The 19807-nt window shown below is 43.0% G+C and overlaps 1 protein-coding gene and 1 pseudogene across 2 annotated transcripts in view; both read right to left on the minus strand.

Annotated features, from left to right (window-relative positions):
- Positions 1-977: 977 nt before the first annotated feature.
- The window catches only part of Gxylt1 (glucoside xylosyltransferase 1), a 30853-nt gene continuing 12023 nt past the window's right edge, over positions 978-19807 (minus strand). For both annotated transcript variants that reach the window (XM_051160236.1, XM_051160235.1), the window contains 6 exons: positions 16862-17033; positions 15142-15267; positions 11464-11715; positions 4956-5079; positions 4428-4600; positions 978-1695 (listed from right to left, as the gene is read on the minus strand). In XM_051160236.1, the coding sequence (XP_051016193.1) occupies positions 1534-1695; positions 4428-4600; positions 4956-5079; positions 11464-11715; positions 15142-15267; positions 16862-17033 (1009 nt within the window). In that variant the 3' untranslated portion in view covers positions 978-1533. The remainder of the gene's footprint in view (positions 1696-4427; positions 4601-4955; positions 5080-11463; positions 11716-15141; positions 15268-16861; positions 17034-19807) is intronic.
- On the minus strand, positions 6082-7001 carry LOC127201774 (60S acidic ribosomal protein P0-like; annotated as a pseudogene).

The following is a 19807-nucleotide window of genomic DNA, read 5'->3' on the forward strand; positions in this document are numbered from 1 at the left end:
TTCCCGCCTTGACACAGTTCACACATTCTTACTCCACCATGGCGCCCTGTCAGGGGTCTGGCTGCTGCTCTCTCAGCCCACCTGTTCTGAGGGGACCGTGCTGGCTGACAAGCCCTCTTCTGGGCACAGGGAACACATACTTATAATGGCCCTTTAACCCTCCTCAGTCTGTCCCTGACTGAACTGCAGACGTCAGGACAACTGCAGTGGTCACTTCTTCTGAAGATTCCTACAGAAGATACTGGATCTTCACAGCTGCTAGTGCTCCTTCATAATTTCCCTTTCTCTGTGTAAGCATTAAACATCCCAGAGAAAAAGAAGATAATCGGGAGGCATGGGTAGGTTGAGACGTGGGCCTCAGCACGGCGCATGCTGCTACTCAGACCATGTCAGGGGTCAAGGAGTAAAGTCTCTCATCTTGAGATTTTAAAAAGGAAACTGTCTGTAGTGACGTTCAAAACAGAAAATATGCACATTACCCAAATCAAAACAACTTTTTCTACAGCTAGATATAAAAATCCTCTTACTCCTAACCACCCGCCACAGCCATCTACTCTAAAGCGAGGCTCCGCAGCTGCCTCTTCAAAAGGATCCTGGACTGTACTCTGAGGTAGAAGGAAAGTCTAAATGGACCACTTTTAATCTCACAGGCTTATCCATTTGGTCCGTTGCATTTTTTCCCACCATCCTGTTAGTGTTGCGATTAAAGTTCTCACTTTATTATGGCATAATGCATTTTGCTTCCAGAATACCCAGTAAAGCTGAAATTTTTCACTTAAAGTGATTTTTTAAAAAAACATCTCCAAATATCTTAGAGCTTAAGTTTGGCAAGACAGTTTAATACATACAAAATGAAAACACTTCATTCTTTCTCAACACACACATGCACACACACACGCACGCATGCACGCACGCGCACACTCCCTCACACATCCACTTTTATCATACACAAATGCTTCCTTATGTTTTCGCTGTTTTCTCTTTTCTCATACAGCTAATTTTTAAATGTGCAGCTTACTTAAAATCTACAAATAATCTTTAACATGATTGTCACAACATATTGCAGAGCAGAGATGAAATGTATGCGGTACATAGATTGTCAATGGTTACATTGGTTATATCACATTTCATAAGAAACAGAACTCTCTCGCTCCTGTAAACTGTTTCTCACACTTTAAAGTGAGGTTAGTGCTGACAGAATTATTGCTACACTCACAGCTTGAATGTCTCATTGTGTCTGAGGTACATTTCCTCCAACATCCCCTGACTGTTCTTACAGAGCTCCACAGGCCACAGTGCGCGATGTTTTCATTAACACTGGAATGACACCAAGTCATGTTACAAAATATCAGAGATCAAAACAGTCTTCTTACTGGAGCCCAAGAGTTTAACTTATTCTTCATGACTTGAATATACTGCTCTTTAATTTCTTCAGAAGAGGATTATTCTGGAGACAGGAATGCCTTCCTAAATCCTTCATGTCAACTCTGATGCTTCACGGTTTCTTCCATTTAGCTCAGCGGTCACGAAGATTCACCTTTCCTTTGGTGGGGTGTCATAGCGGTTTCTTATGCTTTTCGTCAACTGCTTGATAAATATTTTGTAAGTTTTTCCACAGTATGTGTGAACTGTCTTCTGTAATTCCAGTTCTAAAGGTTTTAATAAGGAACGGACGGAATCATCCTCAAGAGAACACTAGAGAAGAAATACAACAGGCAACAATACATACAAAAGTTTAACTTTTGTTCTTCAATCAGTAAGACATTAACAACTTCCATTTACTATTTCATGTGAAGTACACTCTCAGCCAACGTTCTTCAGTGAACTAAACCCTGCTACCAGAGAAGGGAAGAGTCTGCGGACAGGGAACCCCACAGAGGAGCGGTGGAAGGACATCGCAGGCCAAGGGAAGAAAGGACGCAGAGAAACACCAAACACTGGTGATGCACGCCTTTAATGCCCGCACTTGGGAGGCAGAGGCAGGTGGGTCTCTGTGAGTTTGAGGCCAGCCTGGTCTACATGGGAATTTTGACGACAGCCAGGGCCACACAGAGAAACCCTGTCTCAAAACAAACAAACAAAAGAAATAGAGAAACTGGCATAAAATGACTTAATCTCGTTAAAAGCATCTGGGAGAAACTAGTAAAAGCTAGACTCATTTAAAGAAAATGGGGCAGGCAATTTCTCCATGCACTCCATCTCCTGAATGCTACTCGGTGACAATGCTGATGTCAACTTAGATATGACCACAACAGCCACAGGGCAGGAGTGAAATGACTCACTTCCCAAAGACACGCAGATGCTATGTGCCTCCCGGAGAGCAATGTTGGACTGGACCGTCAATCGTGGTGATACGAGGAGGTGGGGCTTAGGAGGTGCGGTCTAGCAGAAGGGAGAGAAACCACTGGGGACGTCCCTTAGAAGTGGACACAGGACGATACCCATTCCTAGCCCTTTTCTTGCTTCCTCTGCTGTCTGTTCCCACCAAGACACAATGTTTTACAATAGGCAATGGGACCAAATGACTTTGAACTGTGAGCAAAAAACAACTTTCCCTACACATGAACTGACAAATCTCAGGCTTTCTTACTATAATGGAAAGCTTGTTGACATACTACACAAAAGGATCCTAGGAAAAACACATATGAGAACCAGGAAACACCACATGCTCTTTACAGGGCTCTTACAGCATGTGACTGTCTATAAAGTAAGCCAGCACACCAAGGCAAGACACCAAAGCTCCAATCAAGCGGGACTGAAGTGGCAGTGGCCTCCCTGCTGCCTTAGCTTCAGCAGGGCCACAAGGTGCTGTGCACACTGATGGGGAGAAGTCAGTGGGCAGCAACTAGCAGAGAGTTATCAATAGCTAAACTGCTGAGCTAAGTGCTGACGCTCAGCACTAAATGAGCCATGTCTGTCACCCCAGCCAAAGCTCAGAGAACATCACAAGAGGAGGGTTAGGGGGATGGTAAGATCTGGAGTGTTGATGAACACTGTCCTCAAGCTGTACCACAAACTCTCAGAAGCTTTGCTTAGCTGCATAAGACCAGGCAAGTGTAGGGCAGAGCGACAGTGTTGTGGAGGGGATAGACTCAGGAGGTGGCACCCCTCCTTAAGGAGGCAGGAGGCAATTAATGGGTGCTAGCTGTGAGAGAGACATGTTCTTCAGCGGTGTACCCAACCGGCACAGTGGAAGGTGGAAGGGAGGAAGAGAGAGGGGGAGGAAAAAAGAGGCAGGGGAGGACATGAAGCTAGAGACTGCCTGGGCAGAGGCGAGCATCAGAAGGAAGAAGACATGAGAGGTGCTGAAGATAGTAAAAGTGCATGTGTGAAAATATAATATAGGCTAACAAAACATTAGCAGTTTTTTAAAGGTAAGCTAACAGTGACGTGGAATGAGAAAAGGATGGCGATCCTATCTTCTTTCAGTAAGTCATGCGTTTAAACAAAAAGAAAAAGACATCCAAGCTCCATCCTAAGAAGTGGGCAGCGAGTCTGAAAGGGAAACTGTGCCTGTGCTCATGTGTCCTAGCTTTACCACTTAGAGGCTGTAAGGGCTGGTCTTAGACTCACGCAGAGAAGCACCTCTTAGCGTTACAATAAAGGACCCGCTGAGGGCAGCAAGTGGTGGCATCTTCCAAGGATGGCGAAAATAGAACTTCATCCGTGTGTTCCCCCACTACCTCCACCCCCATGTATCCTTCTGGAGAACCGTGACTAGTACAGAAGAAGCAAAACAATGCATGTGCTGCCCAGCTGGAGCCCATCAAAGAGGAGAAAGCACCTCTGGCTGACCGCTGCCTTCAGAGCTGCTCAAGGAAAGAGTAAAATAAACCTGGAATTTCGCTGAAGCGGGAAATAAAGAGATGGTCTGAAAAACGATGAGGGTGTTTCAAGAGTGTACACGCAGCCCAAGAGGTGCCCAATGGCCAAATCCGAAACACCATCAGCATCCACACAACTTGAAGGAAATATAGTCAGGGAGGGATAAGTACTCCAAAGTCCACAGTGGCTGTACATACACCACTAAGTGGGTACAGAGCTGGGCCCCAGACGTGACCTGTGGACACAGTATCACAACTACGGAAGAGAACTACACAGCTGTCAGCTATCAGGAAGCACTGGTAAGATAGTCACTAACCGAGATTAGGAACACTTGGCAAATACACAGGAGTTTACAATCTGCATACCACTTAGTAAGGAAACACCCTCATCTACTAGAAAACTGCAGATTTTAGGGTCAAGAGGATAATATTTACAATTCGCATTCGGAAGTGCACTGAGAGAGAACCCATAACAAACCACAGAGCCAGATCTTGGGAGCTGTGACTTTACAATAAAGGATAAGGAAATTCTTTACACTATATTTGCAAACTCTCCATGATAGCATAGATTTTAAGTAAAAACTTTGGGGGAGCAAACCTTACATTTCTTAGTGCTTCATAGATCGCTCTGAATGCTGGCTGCTTGTCATCATGGTAGACACCCCTGTTCCCATGAAGGATAAAGACCCCTTCCTCTTCAGCCTCTCGGCAGTTGCTTCCATATATACAGTGATCTGGTCGGTAATTCCATTGACACGGAAAAACAAAAAGGCTTTCTAGAATGAAGAAAGTTCAACAACAGTAAAGTGATAAAGTACACAATGATTCTGGGGAATTAACATGCGTAAACATTTTAGCTTAAAAAATTGTGCTTGGTATTTATATTTCTCCCCATCAAATCAATATTCAAGTCTTATTCTGCCTCAGATAAAAATATTGACAACCATTAATATAAGCAAAAATCAAACAAATTTGTTTTTTATGGTTTCAAGGATTGAACTGAGAGCACTGAATATGCTAAGCAAGCACTCTGCCAGTGAGCTATCCGTAGTACATTGTTTCTTAGTTTCTGATTTTAAATCTGTGATTGTTTTTACAAATGCAAGAATTAAAAGGAATTTAGATGATTACCTGGATTATGAAAAAACATGATATTTAGCAGATCTTGATCACCCCATGTGATGTTTAGTTTGTATTTCTTAAGCAGTGGCATAAGTATGTCTCCCCACTGTAGTCGCGCAGTTGTCATGTCATTCTGTCAATAAAGCATTAAAAGGTCTTAGCACTCACATGTAAGTGGCCGCACGACAGCTCCCATTCCTCCCTTAGCAACCATTACAAAGCCCAAAGAGAGAGGCAAATTCCATTGTGACAAAACCATGTGTCATTTAGAACCCTGCATGTGAGAAGGGCTGGGGTGAGATGGGAAGGCGGCACTCAAGGAAAGCACAGAGAGACAAGGAGGATGACAGCTCCACTGTAAGAGGAAGGACCATGAAAAGTAGTCTTTGGTTTGGTTTGGTTTTTTGAGACAAGATTTTGCTACGTAGTCCAGGAGCTCCCTCACTCACGACCCTCCCGCCCTGAAGTGCTAAGACTACAGGCCAGCATCACGCCCATCTTTGAAAGGTCACAGCTTAGTAAGGCAGGGATGCACACTATCTGGGCAAGCAGACATCTGTGTAAATCTCCCCAGGAAAATTTACACAGCAACCCAACCTTTCAAGAAGGCATTTGTTAGGAGACCCTCAAATAGTGGGGGAACTACTGTACCACAGGCACACAAAATTCGTAATTTTGTATTTATTTCATTTCCCCCCCTCTAAACTAAAGGGTCTTGCTTCCCTCTGCCTCATAAATGCTGAAGAATCATACTGTTCTTTAGTGTTACAACTTTAATTGTATGTATCTTATTTATTAATTTCCAATAATTTCTTTAAGGGTCTAATTATAAAGAACAGTGGTCCTGACAGAAAAAAAAAAATAAGACGTTCCAGACAATATTCTGAGCACTTCTTACCACAGTCCAGCAGGTTCAACCCCAACTCTAACACAAACACATAGAAGGTAAATCTGAGTCCATTTTAAGGGCACAGTCTTCATTATAAAATGTGTGTGTGCATTTGCACGAATTGTATATATTGATACATACAATTAAAGCAGATATTCATAAGAGGAAACAAAAATGACTACAAATTATATTAATAGATTTTCAAGGAGCTGGAAAGATGGCTCAGCAAGCAAGATCACTTGCTGTTCAAGGCTGAGAATCTTTTTTTTTTTTTTTTTTCCTTTTAAAAAAAGAGGAGTAATCCTTTATTTCCTTGTTTCCCACAGGGGCAGCAGCCACAAACGCTGCCAGTCAGCTAAAAAGGCCTTGACTTTCTCAGCAAGAGGGAAGGAGTAGTCAGTCTCCATAGAGAAAGCCAGGACCCTCTTGTACCCACTGACGACAGATAGGGTGTGGCACTGAGGCAACAGTCGGGTAACCAATCTGCAGAAGGACGTTGGCAACATTTCCAACACTCTCTAGGAAGCCGGAGTGCAGAGTCTGCTCGGTGAGGTCAAGCACTTCAGAGTTACAAACGCTGTCGTTGTCAAGCACCCTGCTGGATGATTAGCCCAAAGGAGAAGGGTGAGATGCTCAGCATGTTCAGCCCTGTGGCCTCGGGGCTCCCACTTTGTCTCCAGTTTTCTCAGCTGCACATCACTCACAATTTCCCCTGGTGCCCCTGGAGATTCTAGTGGTGATGCCCAAAGCCTGGAAGAACGAGGTCTTCTCAGGCCCCAGACCCGTGTTCTGAGCTGGCACAATGACCTCACAGGGGGCGATAGCACAAGCAGGAGCAGCAGAAGGTACCTTATTGGCCAGCAGCATGGCCTAATCTTGGTGAGGTCATCCTTGGTGAACACAAAGCCCACACTCCCCCAGATGTGAGGCAGCAGCTTCTCCAGAGCGGGGTTGTTTTCCAGGTGGCCCCTGGTGGCCTTGTGCATCATAGTGTCCTTGCCCATCACTACCACAGCCTTCCCTCTCAGGGACATGTGCATCTGCTGCATCTGCTTGGAGCCCACACTGCCTGCTCCCACAATGAAGCATTTTGGGTAATCATCCAAAAGTCGGATGATCTTAAGGAAGCAACTGCCCTTCTAGGCCACTCTGTCTTCCCTAGGCATCATGGTGGTGAACCAGAAAAAAGAGGGCTTGAGAGGGCTCAGCCATTAAAGGTAAGGCTCCCATCAAAAGAGAAGAACTGGGTAGATAGTGGGTAGCATGCTTGTCACACAACAAGAGACACCGCTCTGTAGATCCCCAGGAAGCAGATAAAAGCCAGGCAGCTGTAGCAGCTACTCAGGAGACACAGGGACCCCAGACTAAGCTAGCCGAGCCATAACTGGTAAGCTCCCCAGTTCATCAAGAGACACTGCCTCAATGAAGAGTGACTAAGGAAGACACTCAACATCAACTTCAGGCCGTTGCATGCATGTGCACACACACAAAAACAAAGATTCAACACTGCAAATATCATCAGGACACAAAATCCAAGTATATATTAATAGCTTAACAGGGTATCCTATTTATCAAGCAGTAAGAGATACAACAAACAAAAAAAGTTTACAGTTTTAATTCTTCATGTTACTTTATTGTAACAGATTGAAACTAGACACTCACAATGGCAAGAACAGGATGTCAGCCACACAAATACACAATTAGACCTTGATTATAGGCAGGTTCTCTTCTGGTTTTCATGTGATAATAACCATGAGGCAATAATAGTCATGGATTTGAATGGAATAATCTGGAAAGTGACCACAAGTCAAATAGCTAATGGTCTAAAATTTATAACCTGTACCCAAAGTTACTGAACAGGGGGAACTAAAGCAGTATTTACTAGAGAGACAAAAAAGCTATGAAGAAAATTATACATAAGCAAATATATTTTAAAAATCAGTTCATTCTATACAACCACCAAAGCAAGCTCATGTACAGCAACACTGAAGAATAATGGATTGTGTCCTTACACGGCGTAACGGAGCTTGTGAATGTGAGGAGAGCGGCTGCAGTCAACCCCATCTGCTCAGTAATATGCCCAATTGTCTCATCTCTTCTGCAGGGAGGGCTCAGAAGGTCAGAGCACTGGCCACTTTTAAACAGGAGTGGAGATGAATTGCCAACAGCTCACAATTGCCTAAAGCTCTAGCCCAAGCGGATCTGATAGCCTTCTGACCTATCTACTCATGGCATACATAGTCAGGAACAAGCACAAATAAAAATATAAACAAGTCTCTTTAAGAAGGAAAAAATGGAAGTTTAGAAATTATTTAATCCCCGCATTACCTGGCTTATGAGCAGAAATAAAAGGGAAAGGGCTAGAGAACACTACTCAAGCAGCAGCCAGGGACCCCGCAGGAGGTGACAGATCAGCTAGGCAGGACGGGATCGGCCAGTTCTGACATTCAAAGGGTTGGACTAGTTCCACAGTTGTTTGCAATACCACACTCATAATTGTATGAAGTTCAAATGCGGTCAGTGAGCAGTCACAGAATCCTTAGCAGTTTGTCTTACAGCACCATCTTCTGGCATGACATCACCAAGCACAGTCTAACAAGCAGCAGGGCAGTCCTGCTGATACTGCTTTCACAGAGAAAGCCTCATGGTCATGAAATGTAAATACTCAGAATGTAAGAGCAAATGAAACAGTGTCGGTTGTTAAACAAGAGCGGATGCCAACTGTGCTGGCTGTTCCTGGTGTCAACTTGACTACCCCTGGAATTAACTAAAACCCAAGCAGCTGGGTATACCTGTGAGGAATTTTTCTTTTTCCTTTTTTTAAAATCAATCTTTCTTTTCTTTCTTTCTTTCCTTCTTTCTTTGCATTGGCATGAAGGTATCAGAATCCCTGGGACTGGAATTACAGTTGTGAGTGCCATGTGGGTGCTGGGAATTGAACCCTTGTCCTTTTGAAGAACAGCCAGTGCTCTTAACCACTGAGCCATCTCTTCAGTCCTGAGGAATTTTTCCTAACTAAATCATTTGAAGTGGGAAAACACACACACGTTCAACCTGGTTCACACCTTCTGCTAGCAGCCTATATAAAGGACATGGAAGACGAAGCTCTTCACCCTTTGCCTGCTTGCCTGCTACCCCATTCCTCACTGGCTTAGAGGCTGCTCTTCAGTATTCCCATGCACAATGAAGACCAGCTGACACATCTGCCTTGGGGACTAAACACCTGCTGGGCTCTTGGACTTTCTGTTGGTAGACAGCCTCTGTTGGACTAGTAGAGCCACATGCTAAGTCACTCTAATAAATCGTATGTATGTATTGTATGTAATTATGTGTATATATGTGTGGATATGCATATATACATATATGTATACATAATATATAGTATAGTATATATACCCCACATATATGTTATATATTTAATGAAAATATTTCATTCTATCATTCCGTGCCTCTAGAGAACTCTGTAATACATCAGTAGAGCACCAGTAGCATTCACTCAGTTCTGGGACACAAATTAAATTTAAAAAAAAAATCAAGATCTTTGTAAAGACTCAGCAAATGGAAAGTTAAAATAAGAGTTTACCAGATGGAGAGAATATAAAGTGTGATACACACAACAGATTTCTAAGATGGAAAGGCTGGCACACAGTTGTGACAACAGCAAGCAGTACACTGCCCACACTGAAGAAAACCTGGCACGGACAAAGAGGTGCACAGCTTTAATGCCAGCACTCAGCAGGCAGAGGCAGACAGATCTCTGCCGGGTCTACACAGAAGTTCCAGAATAGCCAGGAGTACATAGAGACTCTGGCTCAAAACAATAAATAAAAAAATGTTTAAATAAACAATAAATATGCTGGGGTTTTAGTTAAATTCATTATTATATTATTATTAGTTAATTCCGGGCATAGTCAAGTTGACACCAAGAATAGCAACTACAGTTGGCACCTGCTAGTGCTTAACAATGGACACTTTTGTTTGCTCTTATATTTTCAGTATTTATATTTGTATAAACAAATAATAAAAACAAAGAAAAACTTCTACATGATGTGAAGCGTTAAACAGATGTGTAGAAAGGAAAAATAACAATGTAAATCCTATTCTGCCAGAAGTCACAGAAAATTATTTGAAAATATTATTAGAAAATATATTCCTTAATTATTCCTAACTAGTCATAAAGAAATAATCATTGGAGGGAAAGCCTGAGCTTTCTCACAAGTCTCTGTTTTTTACTTAACTTCACCTAATATTTAAAAACTTGACTACTGTCACACTGTATACTGGACTTTCTAAGGTTTTCTTTGGCATTTTACATGTTATATGATGTGTACTTACCTGAGTAACTAATGTGTGCTGTGTTCATGCAGTTACGTGTGGAGGCCAAGGGAGGGCAGAGGATTCCATGGAACTGGAGTTAACACACAGCCTCCAAATATGAGTGCTGGGACCCAAACCCAGGTCCTCTGCAAGAGTTTAATCCCCATAGCCCTCACAGAAAGGCACATTCCATTACCAGATGAGGGATACTCTGAGAGTCAAAACTCACCGCACTCACCCAACTTCTAAGGAGCCAAAGTTAGAGCCTGACTGACAGGCTGCAAATCTATGCTGATAACCAAAACCCTGCCCTGAATGTTGCTTTGGATTCAAGTTCACAATGCTGTACACCTATAAAGCGATGACAGCTTCCTGCACTGACAGTCTAGAAAATGGACTTGAATTGGCCACTACAGAATACTATGAACACACTTTTATCCAATTATCCTAAATAGAAACATAATAAAATAAAATAAAAATAATTTAGTATCTCTCCTTCTGGCTCTCAAATATATAGTGGGTGAGGTAACAACTATGGAGCTCTGGCTGGCACAGAGATCCACCAGAATCTGCCTCCTGAGTGCTAGTATTAAAAGATGTGTGCCATATACACACATATTTATTTTACTTTATGTGTTTTGCTTATAAGTAAGTATATTTACCATGTGAGTGTCTGGTGCCCTTAGAGAGCAGAAAAGGCGTCAGATCCCCTGGAACTGGAGTTACAGCTCTGAGCTGCCTGCCCCAGATGCTGGAGACTGCATTTGCACCCTCTGTCAGAGAGCAGTAGGTACACTTAATGACTGAGCTCTCTCTCAAGCCCCAAATCTATGTATTTTTTAAAGATTTGTTTCATTTTTATTTGTGTGTGTGTGTGTGTGTGTATGTGTGTGTGTGCGCGCGCACATGCGCGCTCGCCGTGTGCCTACAGAAGCCAGAAGAGGACCTCAGATCCCCTGGAGCTGGTAACAAGCTAATTAGTGAGCTAACATAGATACTAAAAATTCATCACTGTCCACTGTAAAAGTCCTTAACCACTGAGCATCTCTCCAGTCCCTAGTTTACATTTTAAGAAAATCAAGTAAGCCAAGCACATACAGGCGCATGCCTGTAATCCCAGCACTTGGGAGGCAGAGGTGCAGATCTCTATGAGTTCAAGGCTAACCTGGTCTACTAAATCAATCTAGGACAGCAAGGCTATACAGAGAAACCTTGTCTCAAAAAAACCAAAAAAGTAAAAAGAAAAGAAAGAAAAGCAAATGACTTCAGGAGAAAGTGAATCTCAACCAGCTGCTTGCATCGTCAGTTTACCTTGAAGTACTTCTTTCTCATCCGGGTCATGTTCATCAGCATCACGCCAGAGTTTACCCCAGTCTTCCCATAGTACGGATGCCGAGCAAAGCGATTATACCATCCTATTCGAGGCTCCTCGTGTTCTGGTGCCATGGCAGCAATTTGTGTGGAATTAAACTTCTTTAGTAATGACCAAATATCATCAACAGGTCGTAAAAAAAGGATATCAGTGTCGACATACAACAGTGAATCAACTTCTTTCAGTATTAACTATGAGGAGAGATATTTGAAAATTATATATAAATGTATGTATTTAATAAAAGCATAATATCAGAAATTATACCTAAGTGATGAGCCAAACTACAGTTAAGGTAATTTTTCTAAAATATATCATTTTTGAAAAATATATAGATACTTTGCTAATTTTCTTCATCAATTTTTAGAAAAGTGAGAAAAATAAACTCTAAAAAAAACCTCAAGATATATAGTGAGGAGAATTAAAAGAAAAAAAAAACAATGGTCAAGAGAAAATTGCTTTCTTGCAAGAAAACACACTAACTTATGGTGGATTCACATGTTGAGCCTTAACACTGAGGTAAGTACAGACATAAATAAAATAACAAACGGGAACTGGAGAGATGGCTCAGAGGTTAAGAGCACTGACTACTCTTCCAGAGGCCCTGAGTTCAATTCCCAGCAACCACATGGTGGCTCACAACCACTATAATGAGATCTGGTTCCCTCTTCTGGCATGCCAGTGTACATGCAGGCAGAGCACTGTATACATAATAATAAATAATAAATCTTAAAAGAAAAAAACAAAACATAAATGAAGGTCACCCAAGCCCACTCCCTCTGCTAAACACAGGCACTGCATCACTTCAGTGCCCACTTTATAGTGAAGGGCAAACAAGAGGCTAGGCTCCCCACAGTCTCCTGTCCTATTTCTATGCACACCATCAAGAAATCAGAACCACCTTGTTAGGAAAAACAAGGTCAGAAGCAACACTTTTACTTTTATTTTAAAACTAAGATTGACTCTGTTGTACTTTAAATCTCCAGAGTGCCTTCCACAGAGATTTTTTCCAAAAATAGTTTTCATTTTTCCTTACAAATTTTTAAAATATGACCCTTGCAAATTTAAATATGTTGCCTATCCTGGGATATTTGGAAAACTCAATGATTAGGTTAACCTAACAGGAGTGTGCACCCTTTTGACATTTGCAACATGACATCATCCACCAATCGCACACTGGAGGACCATGCAATCAAGTTACTAGAAGTAATAGTCTCATAATGTTGTAGACAAGTTTACAACTTTGTAATGCTATATCCATAGCTATCCTCTGGGGGAGGGGGCGTCTGGAGGAGCCTGAAACATTCTAGTTAAGACCCAATGAGAACAACACTTGATTCTCCTTTTGCTACCAAGCAAATGAGTTACCTTGCCAGCAGCAAAGTTGACCCACTGCCTCCCTGAGCAGTTCCGATGAAATCCCTCCTCCTCTCTCGTCTGCTGGAGGCTAATGTAATAGCAGACAAGATAATGCTGAGGGAGACAGTTGGACCTGAATGGGGAAGCCCCCGCCTCAGAGAGCACAGTTACAAAGCAAGGCCGTGCTTCCCCACCAGTGGAAAGGGAGTGAAAGTTGTTTTTAGAGGATTTACTGGTTTTTGTTTTGTTTTCTTTTTTAAGGAAAGAGTGTTTCTATAGAGTCCTAGCGCCCACATCAAGCAACTCACAACTACCAGCTCCAGCTCCATGGACCCAGTGTCTTCTCTGGCCTCCAAAGGCCCCATATGTACATGTATTCATATACATGTACACATGTAAATAAAAAACAGTAATCACAACTTAAATCTAAATCTAATTGATATGCTTGAGTATGGTAAACTATATTCTAATTTACTCAGGTGCTCTGACCCACTTAACAAGCAGCAACTGAAGATCCTTCCCTATAGTTCACATATTTTCAGGAACTTACGACTTGGTTTTGTTTGGGTTTTATTTGTTTGTTTTTTAAACAAGGCAAGGTCTCTCCATTATGTAGCTCTGACTGCTCTGTATCTCTCTATGCAGACCAGGCTGACCTTGAACTTGCAGAGATCCCACCTGCCTCTGTGCTGGGACAGAGGTGCCCACCAGCACAGCTGGCAGAACATAAGCCTTCAGCATTTGCACTGCTGTAAGCATTTTATTCATTTTTAAATTGACTATATCACAAGAATTTTAAACGTCAAGAGTTGGAAAAACTATTCTGGATTTTAAATTTTAAAATTACTTAAACTTAAAATATCTTTAGGATGGGGTTTATTACCCCAAATCATCACCAAAGAGCCCTAGTAAGCAAATGGCTCTGCGCTCTCTTGCCTTACAGCTGTATCAATTCAAGTATCACTTAGAAAAGGCACTTGGCCTAAGACAGAAATGTCATCAGCGATGTGCACACTCCCTACCCGGGCACTATTCCTTCCCACAGTTAAAGCAGTTCACAGCAACTGTGTGAGTTACCACCAAAGCCTGTTTCTCGGTATTGAGGGTCAGCTCCACCATTGAGCTAGTCTGCAGCTCCACACTTCTCACTTTTTCATGTCTTTATTATACCTCTGATGTGTTCTATGCAAACTTTTTCCTCATGTTTGACATGTGTCTGTTTACTTAACGAGGTCTGTATGTAACTACTCAGAGACTCTTCTGTGGTGGTTTAAACAGGAAAGGCCCCATAGGCTCATCGATCTGAATGCTTGGTCACCAGAGAGTGGCACTATTAGGGGGTATGGCCTTGTTAGAGGAAGTATTTCTCTGGGGTGGGCTTTGGGGTTTCAAACACTCAAGCCAGGCCCTGTATGGGGTTGGTGTGGTGATACGTATTCTCATTCTAATTACAAGCTCCTAAGATACAGCTGCTGCCCAGACAAGCACATTACACCTGTCGTTGCTGTATAAACCTTGCTCTACCTATCTAAAAAGTTGATTGGTTAATAAAAAAAGGCCTACACCTGAGCAAGGCAGAAAGAAGGAGCCGAGCAAAAGCTCAAGGACTTCTGGGACAGAGAAAGATTTGGGTAGGAGAGGGGGACAGAAGGAGGAGGAAGAAACAAGACCTCCATGGGAGAGCAAAGGGCTACGTGGGCCAGGAGGAGGAGCTTTGAAGTTCCTCATGGAGAGAAGTGGGGCCGGTGAACAGCATAAGCAAGGATTTTAGGATTATGGATGGAGGTAGCTCAGATAAATAATTAAAGCCGATGCATGAGCTGGGGCTGGGAAATAATGGGAGGCAGTTTAAGGGGTTAGTATCTGCCCAGCCCCAGGTAAAACAAGGCTATTCTAAACTACAACAGCTGTCTGTGTCTTTTATTGATTATGATAGCAGGTTAGATAATACCACCATAATAATTATAGGCTATTATAATAAAAAAGCGCAGCCACTTTTTCTTCCTACTGTCTATGAATCCAAATGTAGCACTCTCAGCTCCTTCTCCAGCACCGTGTCTGCCTGCATGCCGCCTCAGTTCCCACCATTACAACTGTGCACTCGCCCTCTGACCTGTAAGCCAGCCTCGATTAAATGTTTACACCATAAGAGCTGCTAGGCTTATGGTGTCTTCTCTCAGCAACAGAAACCCTAACTGAGACGTCTTCTGCATAAAAATTTAAAAAGAAAAGCAAAAGAAACACTGGGAGGGACAACTCACTGGCAAGAACAGCCTCTGGGAAGCACAGGGCTTGAAGAGCTTCTTCCACTCCACGGCACCGTCGCTCGGGAAGGTGATCGGGTACAAGGTGAAGTTAAATCTTTGTAGAAACAGCCAGCTGTCGAGCTAAGAACACAAAAGGAATTAACGTTAAAAGCATAAACCAATTTAGGTTTGTTTTACTTTCAACCTTCTCTGTAACATCAGAAACCTATAGTTAGTTACAAAGCAAAAATGCAAAACCACACATTATGTTATACATTTAAAAACTTCTTTTCCATTACTGTCTTCATTTTCATTTCAAATCTCACTAATGACACGCTACAAACACTTCACCATCAAGACCTAAGACACAGACGAGTTTTTAAAGTCAATGTTCAGGCCACTGGGATGATAGTCCAGAAAACTAGGAATGAAAACCTGAGTTCAGATCCCCAGCACGGTGCTACATAGGAGACAGGGAGACAGCTATGCTTGCCTAGTACCACCACCAGTGAATGCCAGGCTAACCAAGAGACCCCATCCAAAAAGTGAAGAAGCACACACAGGTGCTTCTTGCTAAGCCCAACAGCCCAAACTTGATCCCCCTTAATTTCATCTATGTGAAATTTCTCAATTCTAAACAAATTAAAATCAGAAAAGTTAAGCACTAAATTTATTACCATAGTATATATGATTTTTTTAAATGTTTATATTAAGTGTCAGAATAACATAAAATCGGTTTAGTCCACTCTGGTATTCCTAATAAACCATTCCACTAAATACATATCCAATGTTAATTTTTAAAAAAACCATTAAGGACCCCAAAATACAATTAAGAAAAAAAATCTACAATGAGTACTACTCTTTAATGTTCTAAATTTACTTCAACACCCTGCCTTGGTCCAGGCTGCTAAAATAATCTATCATTGTTGCTTGCTTCCCAGTGGGCTTATGCCGTTGTAGCCCTGTAAAGTAAGGAATGGCCCATCTGCAGGGCAAGCTGCAAACCCCGGGCTCCTGTGAGCTGGAGGGATGAGCGCATGCCAACAGGCCCCAGCTTTATTTAGAACGTGTGGTTCAATCACCCAGAGAGCACAGAGAGATGGCCAGAGGGAGGTGGGTATGGTTACATCAGGTTGATTAAGGGTCTCTTTGAGATATAGCTGTGTTCAAATACTTGAAAGTATAAGCACCTTCCAACATAATTTAAGAATGCTATTGTTGCAACACCCGCTTTGGAATCCTTGTTAATTATTTCAAAAGAATAGCAATCTCAGTTTCCCTTTCAACTTACAAGTCACCTAATGATCTTTTCAATACTAACTTCAAAATGAAAGAGCACTTTTCCTCCTTCTCTCTCTCTCCTCATATTAGACACGGTTGGAACAGCTGGAGCTTGAATGGCCATTTAAGCCATGAGGTAGAGTCCTATGTTGAAAATGGCCTGGCCACAACCAGAAGAAAAAAAAAACCACCACCACCAGAGCCCCTCCTCACAAATGAAGAACCACAGCAGCACGCACCGCCTACTTCTATCCGTGCCCCTCAGTCCAAACATCCTGGAACAGGTAAGTAAATGAAATCTTCATGCTTGGCAGGACTTAAGGTTGCCTATTCTTGTTCAAAAACCAGTCTTTCTTTTTACTGCATCTGGACTCCCAGAAAGCACTGGTGCTAATGGGGGAGGTTGTAGCAGAGCGGACTAACAGATGGTCATCACTGAGCCTCAAGTACTTACTCTGTCCTTAAAGCTATCATGTAGTTGGTCTTCAGCAAAAATATGGACGTGCAGCGGCTTGACGCTGAAAATCAGGGCTGACTTCAACATAGTAACAGTTTCTTCCAGTCTTTCACCACAGGCGACAACAGCAAGGTGCATCTCCTCAATGGGCCGTGTTTTCAGACCGTATCTAACAGCAAAGAGAAGCACACTTCCGCAGTTCAGGACGTACTTACTACTAAATGATATTTTACTATGTTTAAAAACAGAAGTTTACAACTTAAAATGCAAACAAAAAACTACCTCATTCAGTCATGTATTCTTCTCAACCAGTTCTCCACACCCACACCCCCATACACCCACACACCCACACACCCACACACCCAGCACACGTCATGAGCTCACTCCCCGAGAACACATGGCTACCTCCACTCATCTCACACTGGGTGCCAGGGCAGGGAGACTGCGATCTCACGGCCTTCCATTCAAATATTAAAGACTCTACTTCTTCTAACTCCACTTAAACCCCTTCCCCAGGCCTCCTTCAACACAGAATCATATCTGTGAAGCAAGTCAGCTACAATTCCATGCATATGTGTTTCAGTATCGCATCCCAGCTGAGCCATACTGATTACAAGAAATTTGTTCATGGAACTTTTCTTCAGTGGCACACATTCAGTTCTACTCACCAAGTACTCACCAAAATGTGTCAACATTTTTTAAAGGATCTTAAATATCAATGTGTCTTTTTGGAAGGAAAAGCCTCCTCACCCTACCCATCGCTCCCCGCCCCCCAGGCAGGAACCCGCTTTCCTGCCTCTGGTGTGGGCTCTCCACACTGCTCCACTGCCGGTGCTGGATGGAACTGCTGCCTTCTCCCAGCCACTCCTTCCATCTCCCCGCCATTGTCTCTGCTAAGCCCTTCATCTCCCAGAGCGGAGCTGTACGCTACCACTTATGCCATGACAAAGAAGCATGAACGTAGCTCTTCTCCAAACAGTAGAAGACACAGAGAGAAGACAACGAAGGTGCCATTCTACAGAAGGCTATGTCATCTTCCTGTATCTGTGTTCAGATCCTGCTTCTCACAGTGGTTGAAAAGTCTCCATTAAAACATCAGCGTGAGGATGGACAGACGGTTTGGTGGTTGACAGCACCTGTCGCTCTCACAGAGGACTAGGCAGCTCTTCCTTCAGTGACTTCTCAAGTACTCACAGGTAGAGGCTTATGTCACCACAGTAAAATTGTAGCTTTATTTTAGTATTTTTTAACAGGCCACCCAAAGTTTCTGGCTTCCTCCACAGTCTCCACTGTCACTGTCCACAAGGTGGCTCACAACCATCTGTAATTCCAATGTCAGGTATCTGACACCCTGTTCTGACTTCTCCAGGCACCAGACCTTGCATGTAGTACACAGACATATATGCAGGCAATAAAATAAGTCTAAAAAAATTAAAACATCACAACTAGGCATAGTGGTTTAAGTCTACAGTTTCAGCACTAGGAAGGCAGAGGCAAGAGGATCCAGTCTGGGCTCCGTAACAAGACTGTCACTGGAAAAACAAAATCATAATTTGATAATGTCCAATAGGTTAGGGTGCTTAATTGGTCCACAAGTAGAGTGCACCCCAAAGTCAGGAGTCTAGAGCAGATTAACTGACCTGCAACAGACACACGTTGCTCTGCACAGAACTCTCTACAGAATATGTTAAGAAACACTACACCTTAGAAGAAAAGAAGAAAAGAAAAACATTCCTCAAGGATGGAAAAAAATCTGCCTGAAAGTATACTCAAGGGCCAGGCATGAACGCATCACCAGGCCTCGGGAGGTGGAGGTGGATGGGTCACTCTTAGCTAGTTTGAGGTCTGTCTGCAGCACCAGGCCTCGGGAGGCGGAGGCGGATGGGTCACTCTTAGGTAGTTTAAGATCTGTGCTCTATGCTCCATGAGGTTCCGTCTCAAGCCAACAACAAAGCAAAAGTAGAAACAATCCATTCGATCCCCCACACATTAGTAAGGATGGCTGAGCTGTGGGTCATTTGTTGCAGTGTCATGCTCCCACAGCATTGTGCAGACTCCAGCACCCAAGCTGACAAGATGAAACATGCATTGAAGAAGTCTCTACCCACCACCTGCTCCTTCAGCACCAAGGACAGAAAGAACACTAACTGCAGAAGAACTAGAAGAAATCTGCCAAAAGTTCCATGTTACAGTAATGGATGGCTAATGTTTTCTAAGCAGTCATGGGGAAACAGTGTTCTGGCAACTCTGGCCCAAATGAATGGAAGGATCTGATCACAATCTGTTAAAATGTGCTTTATCTTAATTCAAATCCCTGCAGAGATTAATGCTGCCCAAGAAGAATTTTAAAACCAACTCTATTTTTCCATTATGGTAAAAAGAAATCTCTAGGTAATTCAAAGAACAACAGCAGGCTCTCATACTTCAGCAAAGAGTAACTTAAGGGAGAAGCACAGCCCTAGCTGCCTGTGACTATAGGAACACCTCATAGCATGGCCTGAAGTGGGAGTCAGGATCCCTCAGACCACTCACAAAGACAGGCTGCAGCTCAGTCACCCAGCAAGGAGCTCTGGACTATGATGGTGTTAAATGCTGCTGCAGACAACAAGGATCCAGCTCCCTCCGACAGGCCCCCTACCCAGCTTTATTTTTATCAAAATTCCTTCCCTAGGATCCCAAGTCATCCAAGGATGCTCTCCAACTTGATAGCTGAAATTACTGTGTCCTAAGCTCTGACTGAAGGGTGGTCTGAAATGTAATGGTTCACTTTGTTTGTCAACTTGACATAGCAAAGAACAGGGAAGGAAGGAAGTCTCAACAAGGAAAAACTGTCCAGGTTAGGTTGGCCTGTGGGCAAACCCTGTGAAACAGTTTCTTGGCTGGGATTACTGACCTGGGCAGACCCACCCTAAACATGGGCAGCTACAGTTCACAAACTGGGTC

The sequence above is a fragment of the Acomys russatus genome, chromosome 17 (genome assembly GCF_903995435.1).
Source record: "Acomys russatus chromosome 17, mAcoRus1.1, whole genome shotgun sequence".
Classification (NCBI taxonomy): domain Eukaryota; kingdom Metazoa; phylum Chordata; class Mammalia; order Rodentia; family Muridae; genus Acomys; species Acomys russatus.